Source organism: Microtus ochrogaster, linkage group LG4 (assembly GCF_000317375.1).
Source record: "Microtus ochrogaster isolate Prairie Vole_2 linkage group LG4, MicOch1.0, whole genome shotgun sequence".
Lineage (NCBI taxonomy): Eukaryota > Metazoa > Chordata > Mammalia > Rodentia > Cricetidae > Microtus > Microtus ochrogaster.
This window is the reverse complement of record NC_022030.1, coordinates 24,104,503-24,118,627: the sequence shown is the minus strand read 5'-3', so window position 1 is coordinate 24,118,627 and position 14,125 is coordinate 24,104,503. Positions and strand designations below refer to the sequence as shown.

General features: G+C 40.0%; 1 protein-coding gene across 1 annotated transcript in view; it reads right to left on the bottom strand.

The window, feature by feature from the left end:
* Positions 1 to 14,125, bottom strand: part of Tmem232 (transmembrane protein 232) — a 263,281-nt gene that overhangs the window by 193,640 nt on the left and 55,516 nt on the right. The window contains exons 7-8 of the mRNA XM_005361332.3: positions 13,452 to 13,609; positions 4,560 to 4,714 (exon numbers count right to left, since the gene is read on the bottom strand). Of these exons, the coding sequence (XP_005361389.1) occupies positions 4,560 to 4,714; positions 13,452 to 13,609 (313 nt within the window). The remainder of the gene's footprint in view (positions 1 to 4,559; positions 4,715 to 13,451; positions 13,610 to 14,125) is intronic.

The following is a 14,125-nucleotide window of genomic DNA, read 5'->3' as shown; positions in this document are numbered from 1 at the left end:
TCCAGGTTTGAAAGAAAGAAGAGGTTTATACGGGAGGATGTAGAGGAAGGAAAAGGAAGGGAGAAATGATGAAAAGAAAGGATGATTCTTTTTCCTCTAAGCAACCAAAAAAAACTGGTTCATCATTGTTAAGTGACTCATTGAAAATGGTATGGTAGAAAGAAGTCCAAAACATAGGTCTCCAGACTTGAAGGTGAATGTGTTCTCCACTGAGTGATGATGTAGTTATACATAAATTTGTATTTCTTCCATGAGAAGATTAAGTTTTCACAAACAATGGGGAGGATCTATAGATCTATGAAGAATAGGATATGAACCAAGAAGAATCAAGCAAATAGAAACCCGAGTGTAAAGGGAGACTGCACTTCCGTTTCCCAGCAACCCAGATGCAAATAATCACACAGAAACTAATTACAACACTGTTTAGCCAATGGCTCAGCCATACTCCTAACTAGCTCTTATATCTTAAATTAACCCATTTCTATGAATCTGTATCACCACAAGGCTGTGGCTTACCAGTAAGGTTCTGGTATCTTTCTCCCACAGCAGCTACATGGCATCTGTCTGACTCTGCCTTCTTTCTCCCAGCATTCAGTTTAGTTTTCCCACCTACCTATATTCTGCCTTGCGATAGGCCAAAGCAGCGTCTTTATTAACCAATGGTAATAAAACATATTCACAGCTTACATCACTTGAGTCTCACACACAGCAACCTCAACTCATGGAGACTGAAGGGAGACTATACCGTGACTTTTGTTTAAATGCTTCCAGTGAGACCTCCCCATGAACACTGGCGTTCCCAGGGCTGAAGATGCAGACAACGTTTGGCAGTGATCTAGCTGGAATGTTCAGGGTATACTGTCCTCAAGCACCTGATTCTGTCTTCATTTTGATACAAACACAAGCACAGCTAAATAGTTGCCACATTAATATAGTTTCAAATTGTCAAGTTTTTGTTCTTAATACTTGCAAGGGATAGAATACACTGATTAGTTTGCTTTGGGTGATGGGATTTTGTGATGATGTTCTGCTGAAATACCTTGCTACATTTCTCAGCAGGCTCTGTTGGCCAGCAGTTCAATTGGAAATACAATAGTCCATGTTAGATTGGAAAGTCTTTGGAGTTGGGTTGAGATGTCTCTCCAAAGTAAGTGGGGCATTATGTGAAAGGTCAACCTACTACTGGGTGGAGCACTGAGAGTCTGAGATACAAGAAATTCAGCCAGATTAAGAAGAGATTTGCCTCCCAGCAAGGTGCCTGTCTCTAGCTCTGAGTAGACAAAGGTCACCGCATGGCAGCTGGGGGGCTCCTGTAGTCTCCAGTCCTCTGATTGGTTTTAGGACACCCATTCCTCTTGGGACATCATGGACCTCAGAAAGATTGCTCTAATTCTATGAGAGAGAGAGAGAGAGAGAGAGAGAGAGAGAGAGAGAGAGAGAGAGAGAGAGAGAGAGAGAGAGAGAGAGTGAGTTCTCTCATGGATCCTGGCCCTATTCATTTTCAGACTTAAAAACTCCTGATAGTTTTTCATTCCTTTTGTATTATATATAGTCTAAAAATGGGGTTACTAGAAATCATACAGGGAGATATATGAGTTAGCTACAGACCAACCAATCAGAATGAAGAGAAGATAACTACTTTGTATGTACAGATTTGGCCACCATAAATAAAATCTCATTGGATATCTTGGTCAGGTTGTCTTTCATTGCTTTGAATATTTCCACGTTACTCATCATTGTGTCGTCTCTGACACAGAGGAACTAACATTTCTTGGGTTACTTCTCTTAACTCTCACTGGTGTCATACTTTGGGGGCTGAAAGATGTCTTCACTCAAGTTTCACAATTGGGAAAATCGTGACAGGGCCCACTTCTCACCATCCCTTCACTCTCTCTAGTTACTCTAGATAGAGCTTGCTTCCTCAGTTTTCTCCTTGCCCTCAATGATATCAGAGAGTAAATGGTAGTGAGAATATCAGAAAAGATTCCCTTGGAGGCAGGAAGGCATTTCTGGTGCAGTTCTGATCATTAGATCACTGTTTTGTCTTACCTGGAGTGATGACCCCATGGCATCTGTGCATACTGTTATGTACATACTCTAAACACTATATTAAGAAAAGATATTTTTATATTTAATGTGTTGTACTGTGAACAGACTTAACACAAGCTTTAAAAAACTTTTTAAACTCTTAAAGATACCTTTACATTTATTTAGTTGTGTGTGCTCACATACATGCAAATACAAGAACAAGCCAAGGCACATTTGTGTAGGTGACAGTTAGTTCTCATCTTCCACCATGCATGTTCCAGGGATTAAACTCAGGTACTCAGGCTTAACGGCAAGTGAGTAGCAATCTCAAAGGTCTTAGCAAGTCTTTAATCATCAATAGTTTTTTTTTTTGTTGTTGTTGTTGTTAACTAAAATCATGTTTTTAGCTTTTTAAAGAAAGATTGCCTTCTTAAAATAAAAAATCCAAGAAACAGTATCAAAGCGATTTGGCAATTCAGACAATTGGTTGCATCCCTTCTATTGTATGAAGTCATTGCTGACCACTTGATCGGTTTACCCCTCTATTCTTCAATACTATGCATTACTTTTCCCAACTTATGTGATCATTCTCACATCCACCCAGAAAACAGAAAGAAAGATTCAGGTGGCCCAGGCTGTTATCAGTTGACACTGATATCCTGGGAAATATCCTCTGCAAGGACATTTAGAATCTTGCTCCAGTCTCTAGCAAACACACTAAACTGACTTCAGTCTCATTTTAAAAATAACAACAGTTCATATTATCTTTAACCCCAAATCTATGAAGTATGATCTATAATAGCGGTTCTTAAAGGTCTGTTGAGAACTTTAGTCATAAATAGTCAGAAAATTAATTAAATATGTGTTGATATAATAACATTTAAAACAGTTAAACCATCAATAGAAGGCTGAGGCAGGAGAGAGAACCACAGATTCAAGGCCAGCCCAGGCTGCACAGCAAGTTCAAGTCTAAACTGAGCTACATGGGACTCTGTCAAAGAAAGACAGATGAAAAAAGAGAGGAAGAAGAGGAGAGGAAGAAAAATGGAGGAAGAGAATGAGAGAGCTCATATGTGGAAGAAAAGTATGTATCTAATGAATTAATATCTAAAGTAAATAAGGAATGCAATAATCTAAGATCAAGCAAACAAATAACCAACCCAATTTAAAAGACGAAGGCCCTGACTTAACAGTTCTTCTTTGGTTTTTCTGGGGGTTTATTTTGGGGTGGGGGGAGTGGTGTTTTTGTTTGGTTTAATTTGGCTTGGTTTGGTTTTTGGTTTTTGAGACAGGGTTTCTCTGAGTAGCCCTGGCTATCCTGGAACTCAGAGATCCCCTCGCCTCTGCCTCCCGTGTGCTGGGATTAAAGGGGTGCCACCACTGCCCAGCTGACTCAACAGTTTTTAAAGGAAGCCACACAGCTCACAGTTATATAAACAATGTTCCACTTAGTCATAGTCATAGTAATGAAAATTGAAGTCACAGTGAAATCCCGCCTCACACCTGTTACTGTGGGTATGTATGCAGCAAGAAGGACAGCGTCCTGAGGATGAGACAAGAGAAGCCTTGGGCTGGTTGGAATGCAATGAAAGCTAAGTTGGGAAAGAATATGAAAACGTCTCAGAAAGTATAAATAAGATGCCCTATGGCCCAGCAATCTCACTCCTGATTGAGCATCCTAAGGAACTGAGATCAGAATGTTGAGGAGACATCAGCTGTCCTCTCAGGAGAAAGATAAAAATTCAACACAAGTATTGATAGGTAAACAAATTTTGTCTTGTTTTGTTTTGATGTTGTTGCTTTTGTTTTTGTTTTGTTTTGTTTTGGAGACAGGGTTTCTCTGTGCAGCCCTGGCTGTCTTAGAACTCACTCTGTAGACCAGGGTGGCCTTAAACTCAGAGATATACCTGCCTCTGCCTCCTGAGTGCTGGAATTAAAGGTGTGTGCCTTCATTGCCCTACAATGAATATATTTTAAATGTGGTGCGTGTACACATGAAATACTATTCAGACACACACACTGAGCTTCACAAATATAATTGTTCCTGGTCGATCCATTAAAAACTACAGTCTTCCTTCCTCTGCATCCATCCTGCTTTTGTAGGACATCTATGTCCTTCTTAAATTAAGACATGGACTAGAAGAAGCTAACCCTCACTGGGGTTCAATGTCCTTGTACATCTCTTTGAAAAGCACAGAGAAATAGGATCAGTGCATTCCTTTCAAGTATGTAACAGATGACTTCATTGCAGGGATCTAACAACATGAGAAGCAAGAAAATGTTTTCAACACAGGAATGAATTTCTTATCAGTAACACATTTCATTTAATAGAGACAACTACACAGAGCATCCAGCAAAACAAGGCAGCAGACACTGTGACAATTCACTGATACAAGCAGTATAAAATGTGCACAGTGCCTTTTTCTTTGGAGCTGAGACTATAAAGCGCGTTCATAGTCAACGGAGCCATGATTAACATTTCAGTACAAAGGTCTCTCGGAGTCACCTTGGATTTGTAGAATTGCCCTTACCAGCATTTCGTCTGAAGCTGCGTTCTGTGGAAGAGGAGATGCTCAAGCACTGTATTCAGCTGAGGACTATTGTTCTGAACACAGGACCAGGCAGCCACGCAATGCCAGAGCAGGTGGTTGACTTCATAGCCCCCCTCATTCAACTTCAAATGCGTCTGAAATTACAACATGGAGACAGATTTGCCAAAGGGTTCCTTAACTTGCACAGACTTGAAAAATACATGTTAAATATAAAAATCAAAACGAATATTCACTTATATTTTATGTTAGTAAGTGAGGTAATTCATAAGTATTTTATGAGGTATGTATAGCTGATATAAGCTTTATATTTTTATAATAATTATGTGCATTTATTATATAAGTTTATATTTTTTACACAAATCCATGTGCTCAGTGAATTAGTCTACAGTAAGACACAGTTTCCAGATCTTCTGAAGGGCCACTATTGGATAGATGATTCCAAGACCCTGTGTGTCTCCCTTATTCGCAACAGCTGAAATTTCAAAAGGCAACAAGGAAAATTTGAACAAAGATCTAGTGACAGCCTGGGCTCTGAGATGCTCTACATTAACAACCAAATACACATCTTAGAGAATGTGGCCAATGCCGGCTAAGCAACTATTTTTAAAAGACTACAAATTCAGACACAACAAAGAGTTTATATACTCTCTCCAAGTGATCCCTGCCAACTTCATTAAATAATTGGCCTGCTAAAGTGATGGGTACTCCATGACAACATAGCACTCCCATCCTTTTATTTTCTTTTTGGCCGAAGGTACACACCTGTTCTACATACTCAGTTCAGCGGCTGTTTCTATTCCATACTGTTAAGAAACACTTTAAACATAAAGGGCTCCATTGTCTTCTGTTATTATATACAATATCATAGCTAAGTTCAAAGATGGTTTCCATGTTGAATCCTCTTTAAAAGCTGGAGGTTCCTATAAAATTTCAAACAAAACCTCTCAAGTTTCCAGTGAGCTGTTTAGTTATGTTCTTTGGAAGTGTATTGAGTCTTTTCATGTCAGGGATAGCTAGATACTGGAGAGGAAGGCCAGAGCCAAGGTCTGCAGAAGCTTGCTGGCCCTGGGAGCGCTAATTCAGAAAAGAAACCCTAACCAAAGAAGCTGTGTTTGGAGGGTTGCAGTGTTCCACAGGGAAGCTGTGTAAGCTAATGTAAGGCATCGGGCTGAGACATGCTGACTTCGGCAAATGCACATATAACTCAATTCTCTGCTTTGTGGTGGAGCCCATTCAAAAAGCAAAAGCTATATAAATGAAATTGTCTCCGTAGTCCCAGGTGTCTCAGCCTGCATGTCTGACAGTCCTCAGGTTTCAGACAGAGTTAGTCCACATGAACAGGGATAGAGATCAGCTTTGAAACTTTGAGATGGGTTGAACCATTAAATTAAACCAATACTTTTCTAGATCACAGATATTATATGGCTGCAAAGACTATTAAGATATATGTGTGTGTGTGTGCATATATACATACATATTTGTGTGTGTGTATTTGTGCTAACACATGATAAAAAAAATACATTAGGTGGTATGCTGTGTGACCAAAGCCTGTGATCCCAGAATGAATAAGAGAGGCTGAAGCAGGAGGATGACAAACTTGAGGCTACCTTTGGGAAATTGAGGGAGATACTGTCTCAAAGAAAAAATAAAGATAATGAAAAGGTAACGTTTGGGATTATGAACAAGATCCATGTTTTATTTCAATTTTCTATGACATCATTTTCACACACCACGGACAATGAGAAAAGGCAGCCTCCACTGTCTATGACTCATCTGACGCCACTTACTACAGTCGGACCCGACACGGTTGGGTCATTTTGATCTCCCTGATGTAAGCACAAACTTCATGCCTCAGACAGTACTTCAAGACCATGATTTTTAAAAAGCCATTTAACAATGTCTCTTCTTCAGCACGGACAAAACAAAAACAAAGCCACGGTATCACGTACGAACTACCCAGTCATAATGTCGACCCTGCTTTTCAATAGGAGAATCTAAAGGAACTGCTGCTTCCTCAGGGTCCCCTCGATCTTTCAAGGTCTAAATGCTATTTTTTAAAAAATGCATCCACCTCCTCCTGGAAGCTCTGGCTCACTTGCTCTCTCTCTCCACCAAGGAGTAAAACCCATTGTTCCTGATAAACGTGTGTTCCTCTTCTTGACCTTTGGCTTAATGGCCTTGGCATTATCAAAAGAAAAGACTTAATGTAATAACGACAATCACATGATCCGACCCAGCACAGACCAGGAAAGAGCAGCCCTGACAGTTATTAGATGCCACAAAGTCTGTTGTCATTTCCACTGAATCTGTCTGATATGGTTGGGAGATAAATGCTGCTTACAAACCATCCGCAAGAGCACAGAGATTAACGAGCATTTTAAAGCATTGCAGCACCCTGGCAGAATGATTTTATACACATTCAATCGAATAGAAATTAAGACAGACTTTATTTTTTTCTATAATTCCTTATTGTGCAAATTGTCAGGCGGTGATGGCTTTGAAATGGAAAAGGGTGGGGTTGGGAGGCCACTCAGCCAGCGAAATGTCTTCTACACAGAATGAGGGTCTGAATTCAGGTCCCCAGCAATCAAAAGAGCTGGGCATAATGGTGCTCATCAATAACCACAGTAAAGGAATAGACAGAGGCAAGAAGACACCAGGTACCCATCGCTGGCTTCCACAAACACATGGACACACACTTGCATGCGTGTGAGCATGTATACAAACGCATGTGCCAAAAAAGGAGGAGGGAAGGGCGACACTTTGCCACATGATGCTTTGGTAGGCCCAGGATTCGGTGGCTTCAGAGAACACTTGTCCATCCCTTTCTGCTTGCCTGCCTACCTTCCTTCTTTGTTCTTTTTCTTTTCTTCACCACTTCCTGTGATTTTTCCAACTCTGTTGACTGCTGCTCAGCCTCGGACTGTCATCTGCAGCTTGAGGAATGCCTGACATGAGAAGCCCCATAGATTTCCTGGGAATTCAGAGAACTCCAGCACCTTGGCATTTATGAGACTCTAAGAATGCTCCCTTTGAGCAACTGATCGAGTCTTTACAGCAGAGACGAGCTTGGAGGTCTGGGCTCTGCTGTGGCAGCTCAGATGAAGTGTTTTGAGTTTCCTCCTGTTGGCAGTCATTTTAGGGGCCGCTGACACCGCCATGGAAAGACCTCTCAATACAAATGTGTCAGCCAAATAATGAGATGAATCACTGGAAAATGCTCCTAATTTTAAAAAGCGTGGGTCTGTCTGGTTATGAAGCTGCCGCTAGCACCATTTACACTCACAGTATGGCAGAGTGTTCCAGATTTTGATCACGACTTTTTGTTTACCAAGTATGTGGGGTGTGAGAAGACAAGATTGCAGGTCACGTCGGAATATAAAATCGGTGCATCTGCTGTTTTTCAGGGAACTATTTGTACTTTAGATAATGTGGTTTTAAAATGTCTACTCCATTTTAGTTGAGCTTAAGGCCCAAAGAACTATGTTATTATTATGATGAGACCTCTGTGCTTAGAAAACTCAGTTCTGCCACTGAGCAGAGGACGGAAATCTGCGATTGCAAAGCTAATAAAAGTGCACCGCTTGTCAAAGTTGGCAGAAACTATGGGTCTGGATCGCTTAAAAGGACACTTAAAGAAGAAACTGTGTTCAGGAGCAAGGAAAGGAAGTTTTCTATCTGTAGGCAAAACCAAAATCCATATTGTGTATTTTATAATATGCAAATTCTACAGGACTTTTAAAGCAATTTTAGCATTGGTTGTACAACAAATCCAGCAACTGCTTTTGCTCCATTTCTATAAGCATTAGACATAAAATATTTTACAATGGCCAACATAGGCTGTGAATGGACCTTTTAGTACAATCGGAAGATAAGGAATGATGGATAGATCTATAAATCCTGGACTGTAATATAGCACCACTAAGGACGGAATGGAAAATGGCCACTGCGGTAGCTTTTACATTCTATTGCTCTTCTTTTTTTTTTTTTTTTTCTCTTTCATTTCCCAAAGTAAGGAATGAAATGGGTATCGAATGGGCAGATGCTCAGCTGAACTGGAGAGGCTGGCTTAGAAACGCCACACTGGAGAAATCGGGTGGAAACGAAGGAACTTTAGGGCTTGCAATCACACCATGAATCAGTGCTGATTAGACGGGCCGTGATTTAGGAGCGCTGTGGCTCCACTATCCTTTATAGTCTTTATATTATGAAGTAATTGGAGAAGAAAAAGAAAGGCAATAAACCTGACAGCCCCAGATGTGTTATAGTCCCCTCCGAGAATCACACGGATAGAGCTGGAATAGAATTGAGGTCCTTTGTTCTACAAAGTGCAAATGGTACAGAAAGACCCGGTGACGGTGCGTGTCTCTCTCGGCACATGTGTTCATTCCGCGAGCTCTCAGCTTTGCCCCGCTTCCAGTAGCACACTCCCACCGCTTCCAAGGGTGGAAATAGATTTGTTCTTCATGAGCACCAGCATGGAAACTAACGGAGGCCTCACCCGAGCCAGAGCATGTGTGTAGTGTGTAGATCGCACAGCACTGTATTTGGAGATGAAACACTCAGATCACTGCATTCGTTCAGTGTAGTCGTAGTCTGGCTGAAAGCCATTGTGAACTGCCCAAGTTAAAGCGAATACTTGAATACATTTTCAGTTATTGATGCCTGGACTTTTCTGTCTTTTTCATTCACCAAGTACAATTTTGTTTACTCAGTTAAGGCAGCTCTGATAGCGATGAGAACGGTTGGTGATGCCTATCATGATCACAAAAATGAGCAGAGCATCTTGTACAAACGAGCAAACAGTGGTCTAGAAAAGCTAAACAGACCTCTCCATCACTCGGGCAGTGGTCAAGCAGGTCAATACTCTTCAGGAGCAATGTTCTTTTTGCAGCTTAATATCTTATTTTAAGTATGTTTGTCATCAAAACACATTTCTTTTTTTTTCTTTTGTTTTTTTTTATTGATTTTTATTGAGCTCTACATTTTTCTCTGCTCCCCTCCATGCCTCTCCCCTCCCCCTTCAACCCTCTCCCAAGGTCCCCGTGCTCCCAATTTACTCAGGAGATTTTGTCTTTTTCTACTTCCCATGTAGATTAGATCTATGTAAATCTCTCTTAGTGTCCTCATTGTTGTCTAGGTTCTCTAGGATTGTGGTTTGTAGGCTACTTTTCTTTGCTTTATGTTTAAAAACCCCCATGAGTGAGTAAATGTGATAATTGTCTTTTTGTGTCTGGGTTATCACACTCAAAATAATATTTTCTAGCTCCACCCATTTGCCTGCAAAATTCAAGATGTCGTTATTTTTTTCTGCTGTGCAGTACTCCAATGTGTAAAAGTACCACATTTTCTTTATAAATTCTTTAGTTGAGGAGCATTTAGGTTGTTTCCAGGTTCTGGCTATGACAAACAAAGCTGCTATGAACATAGTTGAGCACATGTCCTTGTGGCACGATTGAGCATCCTTTGGATATATACCCAAAAGTGGTATTACTGGGTCTTAAGGAAGGTTTTTTCTAATTTTCTAAGAAATCGCCACACTGACATCCAAAAGGGGTTGTACCAGCTTGCATTCCCACCAGCAATGCAGAAGTGTTCCCTTTTTTCTATAACCTCTCCAGCATAAGTTGTCATCAGTGTTTTTGATCTTGGCCATTCTTAAGAGTGTAGTGAGGTGGAATCTCAGAGTTGTTTTGATTTGCATTTCTCTGATGACTAAGGATATTGAACATTTGCTTAAGTGTCTTTCAGCCATTTTAGATTCCTCTGTTGAGAGTTCTCTGTTTAGGTCTGAACTCCATTTTTTTTTATTGGATTGTTTGTTCTTTCGATGTCCAATTTCTTGAGTTCTTTGTATATTTTGGAGATCAGACTTCTGTCTGATGTGGGGTTAGTGAAGATCTTTTCCCATTCTGTAGGATGTTGTTTTGTCTTGTTGACCATGTCCTTTGCTTTACAGAAGCTTTTCAGTTTCAGGAGGTCCCATTTATTAATTGTTTCAGTGTCTGTGCTACTGGGGTTATATCTAGGAAGCTTTCTCTTCTATGAGGTTCAGTGTGGCTGGCTTTATGTTGCAGTCTTTGATCCATTTGGACTTGAGTTTTGTGCATGGTGATAGATATGAGTCTATTTTCATTCTTCTAAATGATGATATCCAGTTATGCCAGCACCACTTGTTAAATATGCTTTCTTTTTTCCATTTGATATTTTTTGCTTCTTTGTCAAACATCAGGTGTTTGAAGGTGTGTTGATTAATATCCGGGTCTTCTATTTGGTTCCATTGGCCCTCCTGTCTGTTCTTATGCCAATACCAGGCTGTTTTCAGTATTGTAGCTCTGTAGTAGAGTTTGAAGTCAGTATTGTGATGCCTCCAGAAGTTCTTTTATTGTACAGGATTGTTTGGGCTATCCTGGGTTTTCTGTTTTTCCATATGAAGTTGAGTACCATTCTTTGGATGTCTTTGAAGAACTTTGCTGGGATTTTGCTCGGCATTGCATTGAATCTGTAGTTTGCTTTTGGTAAGATTGCCATTTTTCCTATGTTAATTCTCCCTACCCAAGAGCATGGGAGATCTTTCCACTTTCTGGTGTCTTCTTCAATTTCGTTCTTCAAAAATTTAAAGTTCTTGTCATACTTCTTTAGTTAAAGTTACTCAGAGATATTTTATGCTATTTGTGGCTATTGTGAAGGGTGTTGATTCTCTGATTTCTTCCCCAGCCCTTTTATCATCTGTGTATAGGAGGGCTACTGATTTTTTTTGAGTTAATCTTGTATCCTGCTACATTATTGTAAGTGTTTATGAGTTGTAGAAGTTCCTTGGTAAAATTTTTTGGATCGCTTATGTAAACTATCACATCATCAGCAAACAGTGAGAGTTTGACTTCTTCTTTTCCAATTTGTATGCCCTTGATCTCCTTTTGGTGTCTTATTGCTCTAGCTAGAACCTCAAGAACTAACTATATTGAATAGATGTGGAGAGAGTGGACAACCTTGTCTTGTTCCTGATTTCAGTGGGATCGCTGGGAGTTTCTCTCCATTTAGTTTGCTGTTGGCTGTTGGCTTGCTGTATATTGCCTTTATTATGTTTAGGTATGTCCCTTGTATCCCTGCTCTCTCCAAAACTTTATCATGAAGGGATGTTGTATTTTGTCGAAAGCTTTTTTTTGGCATCTAATGAGATGATCATGTGGTTTTTAATGTTTCAGTTTACAAAATACATTTCAAACTTTGAAACAAGTGCCTCTTTTTGCATGACACAATTTGCATTCATTACCAATTATAACCAAATGGTTCAAATGACTTAGCAAACACCACTCTTTATATAGATGGTTTATCACTAATGAGCCAAGAGACAAATACTTAAGGCTTAAAAATTACAAACGTACACAATAAAGTGTATTTTCTCATCTGTTAAATTTAGTTAATGTTTTAAAGGCACTAAAGGGGATGTGGGAAGAGTATGAGGTCACACATAAATAAAGGGTTTTTAAAGGAGTTCTCACAACTGTCCTTATCATTATAATTTACATTAGGCTAAAAGAATTTTCCCCAGACTAGAGAGAGGACCCAGTGGATGAAGAGCTTCATGCATGAGTGTGAGTGTGAGAAGCAGTGTGTGACTCCACAGGTCACACACAAAGTCAGGGCTGCTCGGGTATCCCACCTGTAACCCCAGCTCTCTGGAACTGGGCACGAGGTCTCAGAGCAGCTGGCTAGATCGTCTAGCCAGGGGAATGGACCATCTCCAGGCCCAAGGAAAGACTGTGTAGGTCAAGAGAGTCCAGATCAATCACAGAAGTTTCCAACATCTGCCTGTGGCCTCCCCATCCACATAAACGCCCATGCATGAACATTGCACATATGCATTCCCACACATATGCAGACATAAATAAGCATGTGCATGTACACCACACACAAGCAAAAGACATGAATCTTTTTCCTTCTTGAGAAACTAAAAAGGATAAATTTTCCATTAATAAGCTATCAAAAATTAAAATAATGAAAGAAATCCCTGCTTCACAGTGCTCACATTATTTTTCAGAAAACATTTGCGTAAAAGAGATAAAGAGATTATTATTAAAGACACTGAAGTTTGTCCTTTGAAAAGCATCTGTCATATACACAATTATGTGGCTCATTGAACTTTGTGTCTGTGTGATTATTTTTTATTGCATAAATTGATTATTAATAACATGGGTAAGAAAAAATTTAAATTCATGTACTAGAATCACTTTAATCTCTCAATGTGAACTTTTTTGGAGGGGGAAGGGTCTCTCACTGTGTAGCTTTGACTGGCTTTAAGCTCACTAGACAAGGCTGGCCTTGAACTCGCAGAGATCTGCCAGTTTCTGCTTCCCTTGTGATTAAAGGCATGCACCACCATGCCTGGACAATTTGAGGGCTTCGGGAAGCCTTTGGTTGGCTTTAATGGCATATTAAATGTTATTTCATATAAAACATGAAGAACATGACATACTGCATTTGTTTCGTGACCAGTCTATACTTTATATCCTTCCCCTTAATAAAATAGAATATGCTAGAATGTTAACTTGTGAATCTAAGTTACGCTATTATTTGTTAAGTGGCTGAGATTGGGACCCATGTGGAAGAGGTGTTATGTCATTGTGCCTCTCGAAGAAATATCGGGTCATGTTGATGGTCCATTCCTCACCGAGCAGTCTATGATCCAAGATTTGTGCATAAGTGAAAAAAAAAGAGGTATATGCTAGTCCCTCTCCCCTTCCCATCCCCCCATCCCACTAACCTCAGCTTCAACAGTGCCTGCTTCATTGATGAGAGTAAGTATATAATCATAGCAATTTTATCTTATAGCTATATGACAGGGAAGACCCACCATGTCTGGTTACCTACCAAATCAGAATCTGCGCCCTTCACGCCACCTGTACTTCCCACAACTGTTTCAGAATGGAGTTCTTTCTTACAGATGATTTCTGACGTTTTCAGAATGAACTGCACATTTGTGAAGATGTTTGGATACTTATAGTAGGATGCTTCAGAGAAATAAAGTGCTGTTGGGAGAAAAAAATCATGTGTGAGAAATATCTTATTACTACCTTGCATTGTGTTCCGTTTGTCTTTTAGCTATTAAGGGGCAATCAAGATCAGTACTTCTGAGCCACTACTCTTTGCCCTAAACTAGTTAAAATTTCTAATGGTATGTGTGTCCCCTGGTGGTGAGGGAGAAAACTACACCTTAAATAAATCACGTCGGAGGCTTTGTAATTCAGAGCAGTTTTGTGCGATGGCTCCTCAATGTACAATTAAATAACATGCCCCCTCTCGGCAGCCATTGATTATAGCATCTCCTCATTGAGGAGTAGAACTTCATGAGATTTCTCCAGTGGTCAGCCCAAAACATACACACGTGAGCATGTAAATGGGTTCAGCATCCTCTCCTGATATGTAAGCATGCAGATGCAATTAAAGGAGAAGAGGTCATTAATTTGAAAAGGGGTCTAGAGAATTGGAGGGCAGAAAAGGGGTGAAATGATATAAGTATAGTTCTCGTCTATGAAATCCTTGAC